Below are 20,409 nucleotides of genomic sequence, written 5' to 3'. Positions count from 1 at the left end.
GTTCAGGTTCTGACTGCTTAAGAGAAGGTAAGAGCCAGAGGAACCAAGACCAGGGCGCTGCTGCGCCTTGACCGTGACCAGTGGAGTCTGTGCTTACAGGCTGCCTGGGACGTTTGTGACCAGGAAAGGTAGTTTGCGTTTCCACCCTGTGTCACTGAGCTTTAGTGCATTTCTTCATTTTATTGATAAGCAATCACCTTTGTGTTGTGGACTGTGCTTTGCTGGGAAACAAATTGAGGACTTGTGTTTGCCCAGCGAGTTTTAATAGCATCCTGGTACCCGGCGTTAAACTTAGAGCTTGAAGGTGTGATAAAACTTCAGGACTTAATTTAACCTGCAGCAACAAGCCTTTTAGAACTTCCAGACTGGAGATTGACTGTGTAGGTTCCAGGGGCTGGTTAAAACAACTGGTGTACTTCTAACAACATGTTTCCAGCAAAATTTGTTTAAAATTTCTGCAGAAATTGTAACATTATTTTTGTGGTTTTGATATTGTGCCTCAAACAAGAGCCAATTCCTTTCATTTTTCTTGAACTGTTACTGATGCTTTCCACTCCGTGTTGTTAGACCAAAGGAAAGAACAGGAGAGAGAGTAGAAATAGCTCTTGCCAAGGAGGGTTAAATTGCTTTGAAACTTTCTGTATTAAAATTTTTCAGGGATAATCCCATTGACATTTTCTATTATTTTCTCTTTACATGAAGAATCTATCTATCATCTATCTATCTATGTTGCAAATATGTATATAGCATATGTATATGTTGCATATATATCTGAAGAGAATGCTGAATTCTGATAATTAATTCCTGCATTTGAGTTAAAATATAATTTTGTGTTATGAACAAAATGCAAATCCTCCCATGAATTAAGGCTCTTCAAATCAACTTACACAAACTTTTGATGTGAGCCATTATAATTTTCAATTAATGATTTTTGATGGTTCTCTACTCAAATTGTGTCTCTTTTTAGTCTGGCAGAGGTCTAAAAGTCTGTACTTCCCTGTTTGGGAGAATGGTTTAGAAGGATTTTGAGATCAATGACTTAAAAAAAATCTCAACTGTCAGAAATATTTTAATATTTTGTCTTGAGAAAGTGGTGTGTGTGTGTGTGTGTGTGTGTGTATGTGTGTGCATGCTCCTGTGCTTGTGATCATATTATCCAAAATAAATCATCAGCTGGCTGTCAATAAGAAAGAGATGCCTAAAGAGTTAAAAATATAGTCTGTGTACAAGGAGGGTACAGAGACTTAATGACTATGTGAATTTCACATCACTTTGGGCAAAATATCTTCCTAGGCTACCAATCTCATGAATATATGAGAATTCTCCAGGCAGATTTTCCAAGGGCCCTTTGAGTCTATTCTCCAGTCACTTAAATAAAGTTGTATGTTATTTTGCTCAATTTATTTTTGATTTGGTCACTTGACAGAGGTTATAGTCCCATTACAAGATTCGAAACTGCTTTTATGATTAAATTGTATTTTCTGATTAGCCACTTTTAATGAGTTTTCAAATTCATAACTTGGGATAGGGATGTAGACATGTGATCCCAGCACTCAGGAGGTTGATGCATGAGCACTTAAATTGTAGGCCAAGCTAGTAAACTACATAGTAAGTTGGTGTAGAATGAGCTACATAGTCAAACCAAAGTAAGCAACCAATCAATCAAATGTCAACAATATCCTAATGATAGACAGAAAAGGAGTGGATTCGAACAGGAGAGGAGTTGGAAGAAACTGGGAGGAGTAAAAGGAAGTGAATTCATAATCAGAGTTTATTGCCTGAGGGGAAAATGGTTTTAATAATAGAAAAAATTAGCAACAGCAAACATGATGCATTCTGAGCATTGATGGAGGGTCTACACTTTGCAGAGATGTTGCTGGTTGATCAAAATAAGTCTCATGACAATAACGTTTTCAGAGAATAGAATAAATCATCCTTGGACTTTCATTCTTTAAGTCTAGTTCAAGAATGACATTTTCTCTGGCTAGGTTTTGGAAGAGTTTTTGGATCGTCACATTCGTTTTGTTTTTAATTTTAAAAGACAGTCTTAATGGCCTATAATCTTTGTCTCTGCCTCGTTTGGAACTTTAAACACATAAAATTTACTGGCTAAAAGTGAGGTCAACATTATAGAAGAGAGCCAAGGTTGCGTTTAAAGGTGGAACCCCTGACTGCACATTCATTGGGCCTCACTACTCTTAGTGACTTTTTGTACAGGAGATAAGAGGGGGTGGAGGGAGAGAGGGAGACAGAAAGGAAGCTTGGGTAGCATCTCTAGCCACCTATTGGTTTTAATAAGAACAGAATGTTGTCATATTAATAGCTTGTTATTCTTAACTCATACCAAAGTATAGTATTCTTTGTTACTATTTTTAACTCCATATAAACTCATTTTGCTACTTAAAATCCTGCACATAAGCTTGGGTGAGGCATCCTCACTATGAAGTGATTTTGGGTCTTTAATGACATGCAATTGTTTATTCATACTTTATCTGTTGACATTTCCATCTCTTCTATCTTTTCACATTAATGATTGAGAGTTATATGGGGAAACCCTATTTTGCTACAGAACTTCTTTCCAAAATAAGGCATTGGATGTTTTATTTTGGCATGTAATGGTAATGATTTAGATTGCACATAGACTGCATTGAACTTGAAATATTTGCCAAGTAATGTCATAAATATTGAATCTTAACAATTTTTGAAATTCTCATGTCCACAGTGCACAGTGAACAACTCAGATATTAATATCGAAGTTTCATGGTATATGCAATTTCTGAATGACTAGGTCATAGAACTCTTGTTTCACTTTAGGAAGTTGAATTTCATCTCCTATATCTTAACTATTCGTTAGTCTTCTTTGTGGAATCTCACAGAAGACAGGAGTAATATATGCTTTTTAGTTTTTGCTTCTGTTTTTTTCTTTATAATTTATTCTCCGTATACTAATGCATTATGTTTTTTTTCTGTCATGCTAACCTTCTAGAGATTGGAGAAAGCATTTTGGCCATAATCAAAGCCCACCTTTAGGTGGCATGGAAGAATCCTTTATTATTATTATTTTTTTATTATTTTTCCAGAGTAAAATCTCTGTCTTCAGCTGCATTCTGGAGTACTGGGCTAGACAGCATTTAAAAGTGATGTTTTACTTTCAGGCTCATTAACTTTTTCTTCTTCCCTTGGGGTTGTCCAAGTCTCATCACATCCATAATTGCTATTCCAGAGTCAACTTTTCTATGAAAGAAAGGGAAAATTCACAATCCTTGAAGGATTTTTGTGTACGTTTCAATGTATTTTCCCCTTTAAGATTTTTTTTTATATATTCCAAGTCCTTACAGTTCAGTTACTCACATTTAGACACAGAAAGCTTGCAGGAGTTCCATTTAGTGAATTTGTTCGTACACATATTTGAGGTCTTACTCTTTCCAATTGAGTTTAATATTTAACAAAGTTGTTGATTGATCTTTTAAAATATTTGTATTACATAATTTTTATTGAAAATATCTTTCATTGTTAAGCTATGAAAACTCCTTATCCTGACTTTTCTCTTTAGTGTCTCATTGATCTTTTTGTTTCCTGTCTTTAAATATACTCCTGACACGTTTTGTTTTCTTAGAAACTTTAAATGTGTTCCAAATAACTGGCATAATCTTTTCCTTAGCTTTTCTTTAGGATCTAACAGAGTTCATCTAGCCACATTCAATATGTATTACAAATTATAAAAGCATCAAATTCCACAGTTATCTTTTTATCTAACTATTAAGAACTTTGGAATTTTTTAAAAAGTTGAACTAGAGTGTATTCACTAAGTGATTCATATCTTTACTTTTTACTTTTTATCACTTTCATTATATAACTAATATTCTTTGATCATCTTATATGCTGTCCCCCTGTCCACTTTTCTTCTTCTACCTCCAAGTCCCGCTTCTACTGTCATTATCGTTATTCTTTTCCTTCCGTCCTGTCTTCCTTCCTCCCCTCTCCTCCCTCTCTGTGTGTGTTCTTGCTTGCTTCTTTGCTTCCATTCATTCTTTCATTCCAGTTCAGTCATTTCAACGAGAATCTACTTCACTATGCACTGAATTCCCTAGACTCCACATTTTCTTCCTTCTAGCTGAGTCCATTTCTGTTTCCTATCTAATTTCAGCCAATTCTTTTTTGTTTTGCTTTGTTTTCAAGACAGGGTTTCTCTGTGTAGCCCTGGCTGTCCTGGAACTTGCTCTGTAGACCAGGCTGGCCTTGAACACAGAGATCCACCTGCCTCTGCTTCCCTAGTGCTGGGAGTAAAGGCATGTGCTGCCTCCTCTGGCTCAATATCAGCTCATTCTAAGGTCTGAATGTGGGGACTTTAAGGAGACACACCGAATTCTGCTCAGTGTAGTGATAGTGATTACTTTAAATACAAATAATGGAGCAAGAAAAATTAGATTGCTCATCTTTCTTCTTTTTAGACAGGATTTATAAGTCTTGTCTGTTAAAATACCTTTGTGTCTCTCTGTATTTGTCATAGTTCTTTAGCCTTCATAGTATTTGAATTACCAATTAAGCTTAAGCTTTCTTTCTCTCACACAGGGCTCTGGGAAAAATCTGACCCATTTTTACTGAGCGTCTCTCCTAAAATTGTGGTTATTTACAAAATATCAAAATAAGCCCAGCTTATTTATCTTTACTTTTTTAAAGCGATTCATCTGCTCATATTAGGAAATAGTTTGGATTACACTTCTGATGAGACACAAGAGAGATTGCATGGGAAATAAAGGTGCTACTGTGAAGAAAATAACAACTTCACTGTTTAGAAACGTTGAGGGGAAGGATTGTGTCCCTCTGACTCACTGGAACTGTTACATGCCATTAGGCTCACTGTAAGTGATCCCCTGATGGATTCTGGGCTGGACAATGAGCTTCAGAACCCGAGGCGTCTTCTTGCCTTTGTAGAGCAACACAGGGCTCAATGGGAGTCACAGAGCACACAATAGAGTGTAGGTAGAGTTACTGTGAGACCATATCGCACTTTCAGGGAAGTAGTGGGAGAGATTGTGTCTTGAGAAGGAGGCATTTTAGAGGTAACCCTTTTAAGATTTCAATTAGTTATTTAAATGTATGACTCATGTGCTTAGATGTATGATTGATTGATTACATGCATGTTGACAGGGTAGAAGATCCTGATTAGCTACAGACAAAGGTAATGTTTTGCTGGGAATGAACATAATTTTAGAAGAATTGGGATTGAAAATATTTTAGGTGATGTTTAGTCACAGAAGTTTAGAGAAACTCTGGAGCAGTGATGTTATTAACCGGGACAGAGTAACCATCAGCAACATCCTAATTCATACACTAACAAACTCAGTCTATGACAAGGGGCAATAAACACAGATCATCTTCCTAATGCTTCATTTCAGATACTGAGAGAATGTCAAAAGAGTAAGTGCATCAAAATGAAATTGTATCTTTCAGTTGTGTATTTATTATATACTTTATATATTTACTACCTCTCCCAACAGTCTTTTCTAAGATTTTCGAGATAACCACATTTTGCATTAGAAAAATAGGACTAGATTATTTATTCAAAAATAAATTTTAAAAGAAATTAATCTAAATAATTACAGTTTGAGAATAACTGCAAAGGATACTGTGCAGAGTTTGAAAGAGTAAAACCCAAAATATAGCATGTAACTTACCATTTTGAAATGCTCAGATGAAATATCTAGGATGTCATATGCATCTAACGACTTGCCTGTTGTAACACCATTGTGTTTATTGTCATTTGTTATAGTTTTTTGGTTATTTTATGCATGTACTGATTTGAAGCCAGTGCTGGTTAGGGTGAAGTAGACTCTAACTGAAATGATTGAGCTATTGTAAACAGAAGTGAAATAATTTTATATCAGATAAATGACAGCTTCAATATACTTATTTTACTTAAGTAGCATCAGGTCATACAAATAATTCATACAGGGGGTGGTGTTGTAACTCAGTAAGAGAGTGCTTGCCTCCCTTGTAGGAGGTTCTGAGGTTGTTTCCCAGCTCCCCATAGACCAGTATGGTGGAGCACCACTGTAATCCCAGAGCTGAGGAGGTGGGACAGCAGAATCAGAAGGTCAAGGTCACCCTCAGTGATATAGCATTTCGAAGCCATCTTGACCCTGTCCCCCCCCCAACAACTCAGACAAAGATGATATACTTAAGGCCAACTTAAATACTTAAATACTTAAATATATGTATGTTCTTTAAAGTGTTTATTATTTAAATCATTTTTCTGTGATTCAAATAAATGTTTGTGCTATGCATGCAGTGAAGCGATTGGGTTATGAAATCACCTTATTGTATTTATTACTTTTCATTGTGCTATGCTTTAATAAAGGATCTCTAACATGCTAGGCAAATTCTCTGCCACTCTCATTTTTGATGTAAAACCTTGAAGAACTTCTGCTCAAAAATGATTATAAGCAACACTCAATATCTAAAACAAAATCAGGAGGGTGCAGAGCAAGGAGAAAAGCATGGGAGAGGAGCAAAGGCCACCAGATCCAGTGGTTGTTAAAACAGTGACTTCCATTAATGCACTCTGTCGGACTGTGTCTTCATGGAAAGAGCTTTTGGGGTTTGAAGACCAAGATTCTAGCCTAACTCTGCTGTGATGTCATGGAGTCAGGTTACTGATGCGACTAGTCCCCTCTGATTTTGGTCTTCTGTGACTTTCAGAATTGTAGTGCAGACCCCTCCTCTCCTACCCTATACTTAGTATTTTAATCATGAGTCCTTGAACGAATTTGCCATCACCAACAAACTGCGTGCTGTAATCTAAAAGATATGCATCTTACCAACAATTGCCGAGTGTTCACTACAAAGTGTGGGAGTATTGTTATTGATGATGTTCAGCACTCAAATTCTGTAGAAGTCTCTGACTTAAAAAAAAAAAAAACAATGGACATTAACATCTCAATTTAACCACATTATACTGTGTTTGCATAGAGGGGCTTTCTTGCCCCCTTTTCGAGTACATCGTTTTACACGAGCTAAGCATTTATTGTTTGATTTTCTCCTTGACCTTTGATTGTTGCTATTACCAAGTGGCTGGCAAAAAAGTAAGAGAGCCAAAGGAATAGAACAAATACTGTCTCCTGGGTTTAATAATTAAACCCTGATCCAACATCACGGAAGCCCATGGATGGGCCTTATTACAGTGTCATAATGGCGGAATTTAAAAATTTTTAACCTGTCTGAAAAGCTGTCTCGTCTTCACACCAGGTGTGCAGAGTGGATAAATGATGTGCACTGCCCTGAGCCCCAAGGTTCGCAGCGGGCCTGGCCTGTCTGATATGCATCAGTACAGCCAGTGGCTGGCAAGCAGACATGAAGCTAATTTGCTGCCGATGAAAGAAGACTTGGCCTTGTGGTTAACCAATCTATTAGGTAAGGTTATAAGATATCACGCTGTGAGCAAAGATAAGAGCGTCTTGTGTGTTTCACCTCCTCTCACGGTGTCCTCCCCAGCATGTGACAACACCTGGGAAAGAAAGACCTTCTTTATTGGGATTTTTCATCTGGGAAACTCGAAGCCTGTGGAAATTTAAATGTATTTCCCAGTACCTCTCACATTCGCTGTGTTTCATATTCCAGAATCCTGCACTGGAATGTGGAAATCTGCGGTCAAGTTGCTTATACTGTTTCTGTTCTGGTCCGATCTATTTTTGACTCATCGGTCTGCAGCTGACCACTCTGACCTGTGTGGCAGGCTCTGTGAAATCTGCCTCTAAAACTATCTTTCTTGCCCTACTTTACAGCACACCTTCCAAAACTGCTGAGAGCCTGACTCAGGCAGAATGCCTATGCTTTGTCCAAATGGGCTGACTAGAGTAATTTAGCTTTGAACTAAATTCTGTTTTCTTTTTAATGTGCCTTTTTTTTCAAAAGCATTGTTGTTGAAGAAAATTACACTGCCTGCTAATGGTACCTTGTCTTCTGTCTGGGGGATTCTAAGGGTGAAGGTAAGACAACAAAGGGTGTAGATTTGTTCATTTAAAGGTCTGCCTTATATTTAGCCACAGTGTCACCAGTGACAGGTTTCCCCAGGGAAGAATGAGTCACAACGTTAGGTGGGTCCCTGTCCCTACAGAGATTTCAGGATGGAAGATCTGACTGTTGAATGAGAAGCTTGTGTGATGCTCAGTGGTTAGTGGTATGTAGCCACCTATCTGTTTATCATTGAAGTAATCCTGCAACGGATAGGCTTCCGTTTCTACCTAGGAACACAGGGCTTATATACAGCACATCTCCGGATGGATTCCTAGCAAAGATTGGGAACCCATTAGCCTTTTGCCGAGGTTTCTCGGTTGCTTTGGCTTTTATACTTAGGTGCTTTTTTATTTTTTATTTTTAGATGTCTGTCTATGAGAGGTACTAATTTTTTCTTTGTCATAAGCACTGCATTTTGACCAACTTTATGGTTTAACCAGAGCTACCAAGTGTGGGTATGGACAATATACCGTTCAGAAAGGTTTTTAGGACCCCCTCCCCTCAGCAATGTCTTCCACCCCACCCTACGTCTATCTGTAGCATAACAAGAGACTTGCACTTGGTATTAATTCACTCATGCCAAGAAGGAACTTTTGACTTCATCAAACAGAAGAAGTTGTTGTTTCCCTTGATTCTGTCTTTCCAGGGCACACTGATGACTATTAAGTTAATCATTTATTAGCTTTCAGCCATCTGCTACAGATATGATTTGCCATTGGAACTGTGATGCAGAGATTCAGAACATGGTTCTAGCTAATCTGTTGATGCTTGAACTCCAGGTGCCTCTTCCTGGCCCTAAACTCTCTGTGTATTTGTTTTGGCAGATATCCATTATGTCTGTTTTGCAAGTTGCTGGGAGAGGAAATATCTAAAATATACATAGTACTTAGCATAGTTCCTGCATTATAGTTAATATGATATAAGTTATTGTACCATTTGTAAAAGTTCAGTGGAATTATTAATTTTTCTGAGACTTGTTAGGGTCTAAATTGTTCAGTGGTATGAAGAAGGTAATGAGTTGTAATTAATAGTGTGATCAACAAGGAGCCATGGAGACGTTAGGACAGGACGAAGGGGTGATTGAGTACAGCATAGCCTGATTACACAGGCATGACCCAGTGTTGGGTGACTAGGTCATCAAGGTGTTCTGTTTAATCAATGTGATCATTCTCAAAGTGGTCTGATCAGTGTGAACAGCCCAACAGAGCCTCTGAGAACAGAGTCAGTATGCGTAATGGAAAGATCCTTGGATTAGAAATCAGGAGACCTGGCTCCTCTCTGGACATCAGGAGACCTGGCTTCAGCTTCTGGCTGTTCCACTGGTAGGATACATGCCCAAAGTCAGTCACTCAGCTGTCTGTTCTGGGCTTGCTGTCCTCAACCATAAATGAAGGAGCTGGAGGGTATGCTCTTTAATATCCTTTCCAGCTCCCCAAATCTAAGTCTCCAAAAATCTGAGTCTGGGGTTTTGGTTTGGGTCAGTTTAGGCCAACAGTAAGCATAAATAAGCAAAAGAATTATAAATGGATGAATTTCCAAAGAATAAGATTATCTTGTTAAATATTTATTAGTAGTTATAGCAAATGAAAGTGATGGTTTATGAAACTTTCCAGATAAAGGATCCTGCAGGGATAAAAACCATAGTTATTGAATACACCTTTAAGTAGACTGAAATTCTCCTGAGGTAGACAGGGACTAGACCTCAAGGCAGCGCCTTCATGATAATTTAGAAAGGAGTCTACACACTTGAGACTGTTAAAAATGATAAAACATCTGGAGATAGGAAAATAAACATGTTTTATATAAATATGAGAGTAGAACAGATGAATGACTTTGTTGGAAGGTGACTTTCTTACATGTAGTAGCAACCCTTAGTGTGCCCTCACTTTGGAAATGCAATTGTAAAATTATTTACTATTGCCGTAGGAATGCTCAGAGAATTAGCACACTGACTGCACTCACAGCGGACCTGGACTTGGTTCTCAGAACTCACACCGTCTGTAACTCTGGTTCCATTGGAGATATTGTCCTCTCTTGACCTCTGTGAGCACTGCACATGGTACACATAAACTCATACAAGCACACACATATGCATAGATAAAAATGATAAATACATCTTTAAAGATTGTTATATTTTTGCCAATTGAGAAATATTCACATAACTTACTCTAGTGTCCTCCCTCCCTCCTTCCCTCCCTCCCTCCCTCCCTCCTTCCCTCCCTCCTCCCCCTCAGGTTTAACTTTTATGTACTTGGAACATAGAGCTGTCCTGATGATATTCTCCAAGTTGGTCCTGTTTCCATATAAAGCACCAAATTCTTTAGTGAAACAGAAATGTAAAGCTTTTAGAGGTTTACTCTCCTGGGGTCATACATGAACAGAACTTTCCTGGCACCATTTTGGGATACTTGTTTAAAATGCAACTTTCAAAAGAAGCTTTTTAAGGAGAGTCAGTTACTAAACTTGGATGTTTCTGATCCTATATAAATTGTCAATTGGAGATGGATTTATTTTAAGATACTTTTTTTTTTAATTTTTTGAGACAGGGGTTTTCTGTGTAGATTTGTAGACCAGGCTGGCCTGGATCAAACAGAGATCTGCCTGCTCCCAAGTACTGGGATTAAAGGCATGTGCCACCACCATCTTGCTTAATATGCTTTGAAGACCAAAATTAGTTTCATGGATAAGAGAATGCTTGTTTTCCTAATAGGTCAATATTTACATTCATGTCTCCAATGTGACATGTGATATTGTAATTTTTTCAGGTACTGTATTCTTGCTTAATCAGTAGCAAAAATAAATACCATTGCAGAATTCTAGGCAAAGAGATGAAGGTACAATAGTAACTTGTTACTCAATCTCAGTTTATGTATACATACTGGATTTCCTATGCTAGTTGAAGTGACCGACATGACTCATAAGAAGGTCACTGTGTGTTATTTTCACCCAAATGTCCCTGGGTATCTTACAGGAAATACTCTCTGTAGCTCTTCTGCATTTCCTGATAGTAGCTGAGGCCATGAACTAGTTTTATGAAAAGCATTTAGAAAAGACAGAGCAGGGTCCTGAGGACCCCACCATCTTCAGTAATAATGTGTCCTGGACTGTCCCTTACAGGATGGCTCTTGTCACCCACTGCTGACAAGTCTTATCTGCATTAAACACACATTTTGTGTCTGTACTGTAGACTGTTAACTCTGTCCCTTTTACTCGTGAACCATCTATTACTCAGCCATTATTTATGTCTCTACAATGTACCATAATACCAAAAGCTTCTGCCAGCAAATCTTGAGAAATATTTTAATTATTGCTTTGAGCATTTCTCAAGAGTGTTGGTAATGAACAGCCCCAGGTGGTTGCAGTCATCCATGATGTAGAGTTAAGCACATCTAACTCTATGGTAGGTAGCAGACTTCTCAGGATTGTATTGGACTAACTTTGAGACAAACGTGCTAAGACATTGTTCATCTTACTCGAGTTTTACATATTTTTAAATGATAATTTCTCTGTGTTTTACATTAATCTTGCTTCATGATACTAAGTGAAGATACTAGTGCTGTGTTTTTAAAGAAGACTTATTTGCATAAAAAGAGTTGACTTTTTTATTATTAATGGCTGAAAGTCTTTAGGATGAAGGCATATATATTTATATCTACCTAGGGATTTTGAGTAATTTCTAAGTTACCCCAAAAGCTGTTATGCTGAATCCATTTTACTCATTTACTAAATAGAAAATGTATTGGTAATTGATACTATGGCAAGATTTCCTTCTTTGACTTTTCTACATGCATGGAAAAGAAAATTTAGTGGTTTCCAATTTAACACAAGAGATACATATTTCAGTTTTCCAGTCATTTCTAAAAATCTACTTTATTTTTATTTTTTAAAATGTAAATATCTATCTGTTCAAGCTAGTGCTCTCAATGCAGCTGCTGTTCAATGAGCTTGGGACAGGAGATTCTTCCTTCTGCAAAGCACCTTTTCTTTTTTATTTCTTTTTTTTTCTTTTTTGGTTTTTTGAGACAGGCATTCTCTGTATTGCTTTGGAACTCACTCTGTAGACCAGGCTGCCCTCAAACTCACCGAGATCCACCTGCCTTTGCCTCTGCAGAGCAACTTTTCATTGGGTTCTCATCTTCCAAGATCCTCATGTTCTTGAAAGTCAACAACAAGTCTATCTCACACTCTTCAGAATTCGGTCTTGAAAATATCAAGTAATTTGACATAAGGTACTTATTGTAAAAATGATGAATAATTTGTGTTGACTAGAAAATGAGTCATATTTGAGTTTTCTACTGTTAAAAGTAAATTGAGGTTGGAGGTGCAGAGGGGCTAGAGTGGAGCTTGGTACTGTAGCTTCAAGATTATCTTAAGATTATCTTTGGCTTCTGAACCTGTACTGTACCAGCTTTCTTCTGCAGTGTTGCAAAGCAGACATTAGAACCTGGCCGAGTAACCTTTCCCATGTTGCAGACCCCCTGTCCATCTCACAGGCTGTTATCTTCAGTTCCAAGATCTTATTTGCTGAAAAGCCTTCTGTGATGTCTCTGTATAGGAAAGAAAATAACAAGAGTTTCATTTGGGAAAAGGCTCTGCTGTAGGAAGTAGTCACTGTGTGTTCAATAAATAGTGACATTGTCAAGCCAGATGGCCGAGAGCATAGACTTTGAACCTGGAAGGCCTGGGTCAAAGGCTGAATTCCTCTATGTGCTAACTGTGTGGATTTGTTTAAGAGAAAAGAGATGGGGAGGGTGTAAAACAGTAGCACGTGCTCTGTAGTACTGTGGTGCTGTGAGCATGCTTGCCTGTCGCATTGTGTCCAAATGTCAAAAGTCAGTATTAGATACGGTCTCTTCTTTGGGAATCTAGTACGGCTAGTTTTGAGGGGGAAACACATCTCTTCTTTCTCCAGTAGAAGATAAAGGGATCCTTGTCCCCACCCTCAGGCGGTGCCAGTCTAAAACATTTTATAGATTGATAGCCAATCTTTCAGGAAACTATGCCAAACGTTTTTCTGGAAGATATTGTATATCGGATGTAAATGAGTAGTCATGCTGGATTTAGTTACCCAACCCCTCCCTAAAAATACCAAGATGGATGCTAATTTCATTCATTCAGTCTACTGCTGTAAGGGAAAGTGACCAGCCATGGTCCTCAGCAGACGCCTTGGTCACCTTCTAGCAGCCAGCTGTCAGTCATTACTGAAAGGATGTGAAATCAGAGTTCACTACTGCCGATGCAGAAAATAATACGGCTTCAAGAACAGGGTGTATCAGATTGATCTTTAAGCACATCTGTACTCCAAGATGGTTCAGTTATGCCGTCTATCACCGTTGATTCTCTAAACGTGGTTGGCATGGGAAAAGTAGGGCTGAGACTGTGACAGTGCTCTGACTGCAGAGATGCCTTGTATCGTGTTTATAATGTGATATGTGAGCCACCCACCACAGCAAGATGAAGAAGACCTGATTCGGGAAGCAGAGACCACTGATTACACGTTAACTTTACTCATGGAATTGTAATTCATTTTTCACAGCCTGCTCTTATGGCTTTCTCATGGGCAAACACAACTGGCACTGTATTTTGCCTTTTCCTTAAACACTGTTACTGGCATGTGTGGAATGTAAGTGAAGTAGTGTGCCATTCCATAAGAACATTATAACTGACTTCTTACAATTCTACGGCACATTGAAAATATATATTTAATGACTCTTGATAGTTGGATGGAAAATATATTACATGTAGAGGATTTTTAAAAATAGAACTTTTCAGTCCTGAATTTTACCTTCATTTGAGGCAGTCCATTCAACTATAAAGTATATAACAGTCTGTGTTTTAGCCAAAAAAAATCCCACCTTTCTAAGCTATAAAATACACAGAATTGAAAGGTGACACCTAATATATTCTTCATTAGATACAGATGTTCATTGTAAAGTTTTTTTTCGAGTGTTCATAGAGAGCAGGCCAATGGATACTTGTGAGTTCCAAACCAACCAAGTGAAAAGTGTAACTCTGGGCAAATTTCTGATGACTCTTTAATGAAAAACTAGTTTTTTCATTATTAAAAATTCTTTTCAATTATTATAATCCTCTCAGTATCTTGAAAATATGAGGAAGAATCTTTAAAGTGGTGTGGAGTTTAACAAATAAGACATCAAGCTCCCTTCCAGAGGAAAAGTAACTTCTAAGCAATTTGTAAAAGAATCAGTTAAGAACTTGGAGTAAAGTTTGTTCATCTTGACATTTAAGCACGTCTCAATAAGCTGACCAGTTATTTTAGGCAAATATTTCTGGTACTTATGTGTCATGCCTGTTTGCAAGGTAACTTTCTTCTCATTAGACCAATATTGGGAGCATAGCATGCAATCTGTTCTGCTCACGTTTTGCGTTTCAAGTCTCCTGTGTTCATCTCTGAGTTGACTGCACTTCATGCGACTCTGAAATAAGAGCAGCCTGCTCAGTGAACCACTGTGGTCAGCACTCTGAGTACTCCTGCGTTGCCACCTGCAGAAGTCATTATCTTAACCAGAGGCTAAAAAGTGAATTATCCAGCAGGGAGAAAGAGAATGTAAGGACTGCCCCCCTTCCCCTCGTATATACCCCCATCCACATTGTATGAAAGTCATTTTAAACAGATGTTTCTTAAAATTCAAATAGTGGATAATGTCAGTCTACATAAGTAGTTTATCTGTGACTCATTTGAGCTGTAGTTAAGTGTCTATGGAATTTCATCACCTTCATTTCTCTTAAAATAAGAAAATAAGTCTGTTTGCACCCCAGTGTTTTGTCAAGGTTTGTCTAGAATGTTTATTTAGTTTACAGCCTTGCTGATTGAGTTTACCCAGTGTTCATCACATGGACACACAATACTTACCTCTGTAGGAGATTTCATTTTTAAATCTATGTATTTTAAATGTGTGTATTTGTCGACAAGGTCTTGACCCTAAACTAGTCCTGCTCCCCATGTCTTCTGAGTACTTCAATAATGACTGTGTAGCACTTAACTCATTGTTTTTAATGCTCACAGTGGGACTCAGGGCTTTGTATATGCCAGCCAAGCACTGTACCAACCAAGCTACATTCTAGTCCTGTAGGAGATTTAAAAAGACACATCTCAAGTGGTTTATATCATATTGAGGAAAGTAGAGCTTTGCACAAAACGTATTATTTGCAAAAGGAGAAAATGCTGGATATACTCCCCAAAACAAAAGCTGTTTGTAAGAATGACTGTACAGAAGAGAGTAGTGAGCTCTGGTAAATCACTTCTGGGAAGCAGAGTAAGGGGAGATGGAATTCATCCAGGGAGCAAGCACGGCACTGAAGGCATGCAAAGATGAGTAGGAAGTCTGGGAGATATCTGATCGAGGCATGTGTGGACTTCAGGCAGATAGAAGCATTTGGTTACAAAGGTGGTTAGAGGCATCAATGGAGGCCATTGGTTTGGGATAAATTGCATAGATATTTTTTGCAAGGAAGAGCTGGGACCAAGAGCATTAGCAAAGATGTCTGAGTGAATACTGAATCAGGAAAGATGGTGTACAGCACTAAAAAGTGACTGCAGACGGAGGAAATTGCCCCCATTCTTGTGCCATTATGTGAGTCATCAAAGCATGATGGCATGGGCAAAAGAGACAACAGGATTTGTGACTTTCAAGTTGTAGGAAATCAAGGCAGAAAAAAGAACCCCACTGAAAATGAAGACACAAGCAAAGGAGATGATTTGGAAAAGATGAGCTGTGACAGCTGCGGGTGGTGGTTCCATTTACATGGTTTGGGGGATCACGGAGCTAAAGGGTTTTGGATTCCTTGGGATATGATAAAGATGTCCTGAAATTATACTGGTGATTGTACATTTCTGAATATATGCACAGCATTTGAATTGAATTATGTACATTAAAGGGGAAAATGATAAAAGACATGGAGTAGATCTCAGTAAATTTATGAAATGAAAGGGAAAAGACACACTCTGGGGATCATCTCAGGAAAGGAAGTGACTGAGATCCAGTCGAGTGTGGAGATAACGGGTTGAGGACCATAAGCTTTAAGAGCAGTGGTGGCCATGTGAGGTTTGGTGTGGGGAGGGAGGAGCAAAACCGAGCTCTGGAATTGCCGTCTCAAGGCTGTGCTCAGAGGGGAGCTCTGGAATTGCCGTCTCAAGGCTGTGCTCAGAGGGAAGGCTCAAAGGAATTGCTGTCTCAAGGCTGTGCTCAGAGGGGAGCTCAAATGGTTTTTATTTTAGTGAGGGTTTATCTTTTGCAATAATATTACCTAAATCTTAATCAAGGATAATGCACTAAGGCAGTTTATAAATGAATTTAGTACAGTTTAGATGAAGTTTAGTGGCCTTTCTATTAGAGTAGTCTGTGATGGTTTACTTATGTACTGTTGTTATGTTTAAAAAGAATGAAAGAGTTTTTTGTTTCCGTTTTCTCTCATGCGTGCGTGCGTGCGTGCGTGTGTGTCTGTTTGGTGTTTGAGTTTAAGGAGGGGTCGGAGATCTATATCAGATGTCTTCCTTAGTTGCCTTCCACCTTAGTTTTAGACAGGAACTTTCACTGAACCTGGAGCTCACAGTTTCAGATAACTAGAGCTAGCAAACCCCAGAGAACCTCTTATCTCTACCTCCTCAATGCCTGTACCCCAGCTTTTCATTTATAAGTCTCTCTCTCTCCTCTCTCTCCCTCTCTCTCTCTCTCTCTCTCTCTCTCTCTCTCTCTCTCTCTCTCTCTCTCTCTCTCTCTCTCTCTCTCTGTCCTTCCTCTCTTTCCTTCCTTTCTTTTCTTTCTTTTTCACTTTATTTGCCTGAGTGCTGGGATTCTGAACTCAGGTCTTCATGCCTGTATATCAAGCCATCGCCTCAGCCCCTTTTGACTTTATTGATTATTTGATTACTGGTTGATTGACTGTTATTTTTGAGATAGGGCCTCATGTATCTCAGACTGCCTTCAACTGGAAATGTAGCCAAGGGTGAGCGTGAACTTCTGGACCCTCTTGCTTCTACCTCCACATGCTGTGGCTGTAGTTGTGGGTTTTCTTCCTTGTTTCTGGAAAGTGAACCTATGTGTTAATGAGTGCTAGACAGGTGCAATAGAGCTACTGAGCTGTTGTGTTATAAGTAAATATAATACAGACATGACATATCAGTTCTGCTTTGCAGGTCAAAACAACTGAATGGGCTACCAAGGATGAGGATTGAACAAATCAGAGAGACCCAGTGTCTTTACATGCTGAGAGGCAACATGCATTTAGTTTTTAATACATTTTGCTTTGTTTTCTGTTTCCTCAGAAGGCTAGTTCTTTGAGTTTCATTGGCTTTCATTTTATCTGATTACTAAATGGTGGGAATATTTTACTCGGAACTATTTGTCAAATTATTGGGAAATACAATTTCTGTATAATTAGAATGAATATAAAATGTTGAGATTCTAACTATGAAATGAAAACATAAAATGCCAAATAAACCATTCTTATAATCAGTCCCCATTTCAGAGAATTCACTGAGAATGAACAGAAGCAGCTCCTAATGAAATTATGTTCTTTAGTGTGAATCTAACGTCCGTGCTAGGGAAAGAATGTGTTTCTAATGCTCTTTCGTGTTGTTCCAGGGAAAGAGATAACAGCAGAAACCTTCATGGAGAAGTTGGATAATGGTGCCTTGCTCTGTCAGCTTGCAGCAACTGTGCAGGAGAAATTCAAAGAGAGCATGGATGCCAATAAGCCTGCCAAGGTAAAGTTCCCAGGTCAAAGGCATGGTCAAGAGACAGGTTCTCCTGTGTGGAGGGTCCCCATGCAGAAGACACTCTGATAGGAGGTATACCTACAGTGAGTGTCTCTATGCAGAAGATATTGATGAGAGATGGGTACTCCTGCAGTTAGGGTTCCCATGCAGAAGGCACTGCTGAGGGATGGGTACTCTTGTGTGGAGGGTCCCACACAGAAGCACTACTGAGAGCCAGGTCCCGCTGCAGGTTGGGTCTCTGTGCAGACAGCACCTCTGAGAGTAGGTATTTATTTCCTCAATGACTTATGAATAGGGTTCAGCGTGAGAACTAGGTGTGAACGAATGCATCAAGGTCTGTGGTCGCAAAAAAACACAGACGCTAGTTTGTCATTAGGGAACATGCAATCTCCCTTTTAATTGCATAAACTAGGTAATCCTTTCAGTACGTCTCATTAAATGAAAGCTTAGGGAAAAGGGATGCTGTTTCAAGAGGGCAGTGTGTATAAACTAGCTTCATCTGAAATACTGTCAAGAAACAGTATAAATGTAACTGTCATCAGGCAATGGGGGATAAAAAACAAAACAAGAAGAAAGGTTTACTGAACAGTTCTTCTTTCCAAAAAAATACGTCAGAATACTGCTGTAAGCTATCTGGAATGCATTTTTTTGTGTTTTAATAAGTAGGATCACTGAACTAAATAACTTTGGGAAGTTATTTTACTTTTTAATTGCTCAGTTTCTTTTTGGGTCTTAGTTCTAATCTTTTTAGCTGTTACAAGCAGATTGAGAATTGTTAATTTTGATTAAAGAAGATAAATAATGATTTTTCTGATTTCTGATATGTAAGGGAGAGAATAAAAGGTTAAAATAATGTTGAAGACAGCTGAAAGGGGATGAAACACACAAGTTATAAGTGGCTCCTGCATCTGTGGTGGACCAGAGGAGCACTGCGTATGCGTGTTTATCATCATTCGCTTAGTCTGATGTGTGTTGTTTTTATACATATGTGAGTATGTTTCTATCGTTAAGGGTTTTCTTTTTAAGTGTTTATCGACTTACATTGATTATGCATATTAATGGGTTTCACTATGGCATTTTCTTATTTTATATCACTCTTTAAACTATTGTGTCCTAATCCAAGCCTGAGCCCCAGTTTTTTTTTTTTATAGCAGCTCTGTAATGCTGTAGGTTAATCCAGTGCCTTCCAAACTCTTTTACTGAGAGTACCACCTGACTGTTGTTAGATTGTGTTCCCGCCTAAACATGCTGTCTGATTCCCTATGGGATGCTTCCTGGACTCATTCCTCAAGAGCTACCCAGGACACCCATGCCCTGTGTGGCATGGTAACTGATATATTTTCTTTTCCCATTTCTTTCTCTCCCGATTGGAAGGTTGCAGATTCTAAGGACTTTGCACAGTTCCCATGGCTAGGAAGCAATTGTGCAAGGATGTAATAGACACATTCCCTACAAGTCTAGTTCTTCATGCCCATTGCTGTGGAAAGTGCTTCATGTAATGCTTTATATTAGACAATTTTCCTTATGCTGTGATCTCTACTGTAATGGAACAGACCTCCATTTAGTTTAGCACTGAGAAAGAATATGCTGAAAGGAGGCCAATTAGTACAGAAACTTTACTCTAAAGCAATCAGCAGAGAGGATGGCATTGTCACTAGGCTTCATTGATAGGTCTATCTTACCATGTGCAGGTGCCTCTAACCTGCATTTTTGTTGGGAACAGAAAGACCAGAGCCCAAGGTCAGGATCACAGAGGAAAACTATCCTGGTAAAAATACTGTAGACGTCTTTGGTTTTGTTTGTTTTGGACATGGCTTTTTAGTCCAGAAGCAAAGATACACAAAGTTGTAATTATGTGACAGTGAGGTGCGAGACAGGCTCAGAGCATGGATCTGGAGTTTAGAGACTTTGCCTGTGTGCTGAGTTTGCTTGAGATAGCTTGTGCTATATGCTAATTGGCTGTGTCTGAGTCTTATCTTAACTGTAATATGGAATTAGTACTAATTACTTATAACATAGTAATTAATAGCTCTGGATAAATAGTATACACCTTGCTGTGTGATGCAACGTTTTCAAAAGATGAAAATGAAAATTGTTACTATCACAGTGGCCATTATCATTCATAAATATGTTTTTGTTTGAAAGCTGCTTTTCAATCCAGTAACATCCCTTCCCTACATGAAGGTGGCTTAACAGACCCTTAGTGAATATTTTAGATTAACTAGAGGAAAAATAGTGCTTTGTAAATATCCATATTTAGCATAACAGCCACCGTGAGCACATCTATAGACATTCGCCGCAGTCTTTAACACAGACTATGTGAGGAGTGTTGAGGTCAAGAATTTTACACCTGTTTTCTTTTGAAACTCTTTCTATAATAAAACTATTGAACACAAAGTCACAAAATAAAAAAATTCTTGCAAATTAACAAGAACCGGAGTCATATTTTATTAAATTTGGATTTTCTCAACCCATCTTTTTCTGTGGTTGTGATAGACTTACTTTAGACACAAGCCTAGATATGGTTTTTAAGGAGGAGATTAAAATGTAGTATCACTTCACTTCTGCTGCTTGAAAGCCCAAACTTAAGAGTCCATTTGGCACAGTAGCTCTTGGCTGAGTTTTCTTTTTTGTCTTTGACAGTATATATGTAT

General features: G+C 38.4%; 1 protein-coding gene across 10 annotated transcripts in view; it reads left to right on the top strand.

Annotated features, from left to right (window-relative positions):
- Gas2 (growth arrest specific 2) overlaps positions 1–20,409 on the top strand; it is a 151,990-nt gene that overhangs the window by 32,021 nt on the left and 99,560 nt on the right. For all 10 annotated transcript variants that reach the window (XM_040733286.1, XM_040733284.1, XM_040733283.1 and 7 more), the window contains 2 exons: positions 7,249–7,413; positions 17,622–17,743. In XM_040733286.1, coding sequence (XP_040589220.1) covers positions 7,266–7,413; positions 17,622–17,743 — 270 coding nt within the window. In that variant the 5' untranslated portion in view covers positions 7,249–7,265. The remainder of the gene's footprint in view (positions 1–7,248; positions 7,414–17,621; positions 17,744–20,409) is intronic.

Source organism: Mesocricetus auratus, unplaced genomic scaffold, assembly GCF_017639785.1.
Source record: "Mesocricetus auratus isolate SY011 unplaced genomic scaffold, BCM_Maur_2.0 Super-Scaffold_100030, whole genome shotgun sequence".
Lineage (NCBI taxonomy): Eukaryota > Metazoa > Chordata > Mammalia > Rodentia > Cricetidae > Mesocricetus > Mesocricetus auratus.
This window is presented reverse-complemented; position numbering and strand designations above follow the sequence as displayed.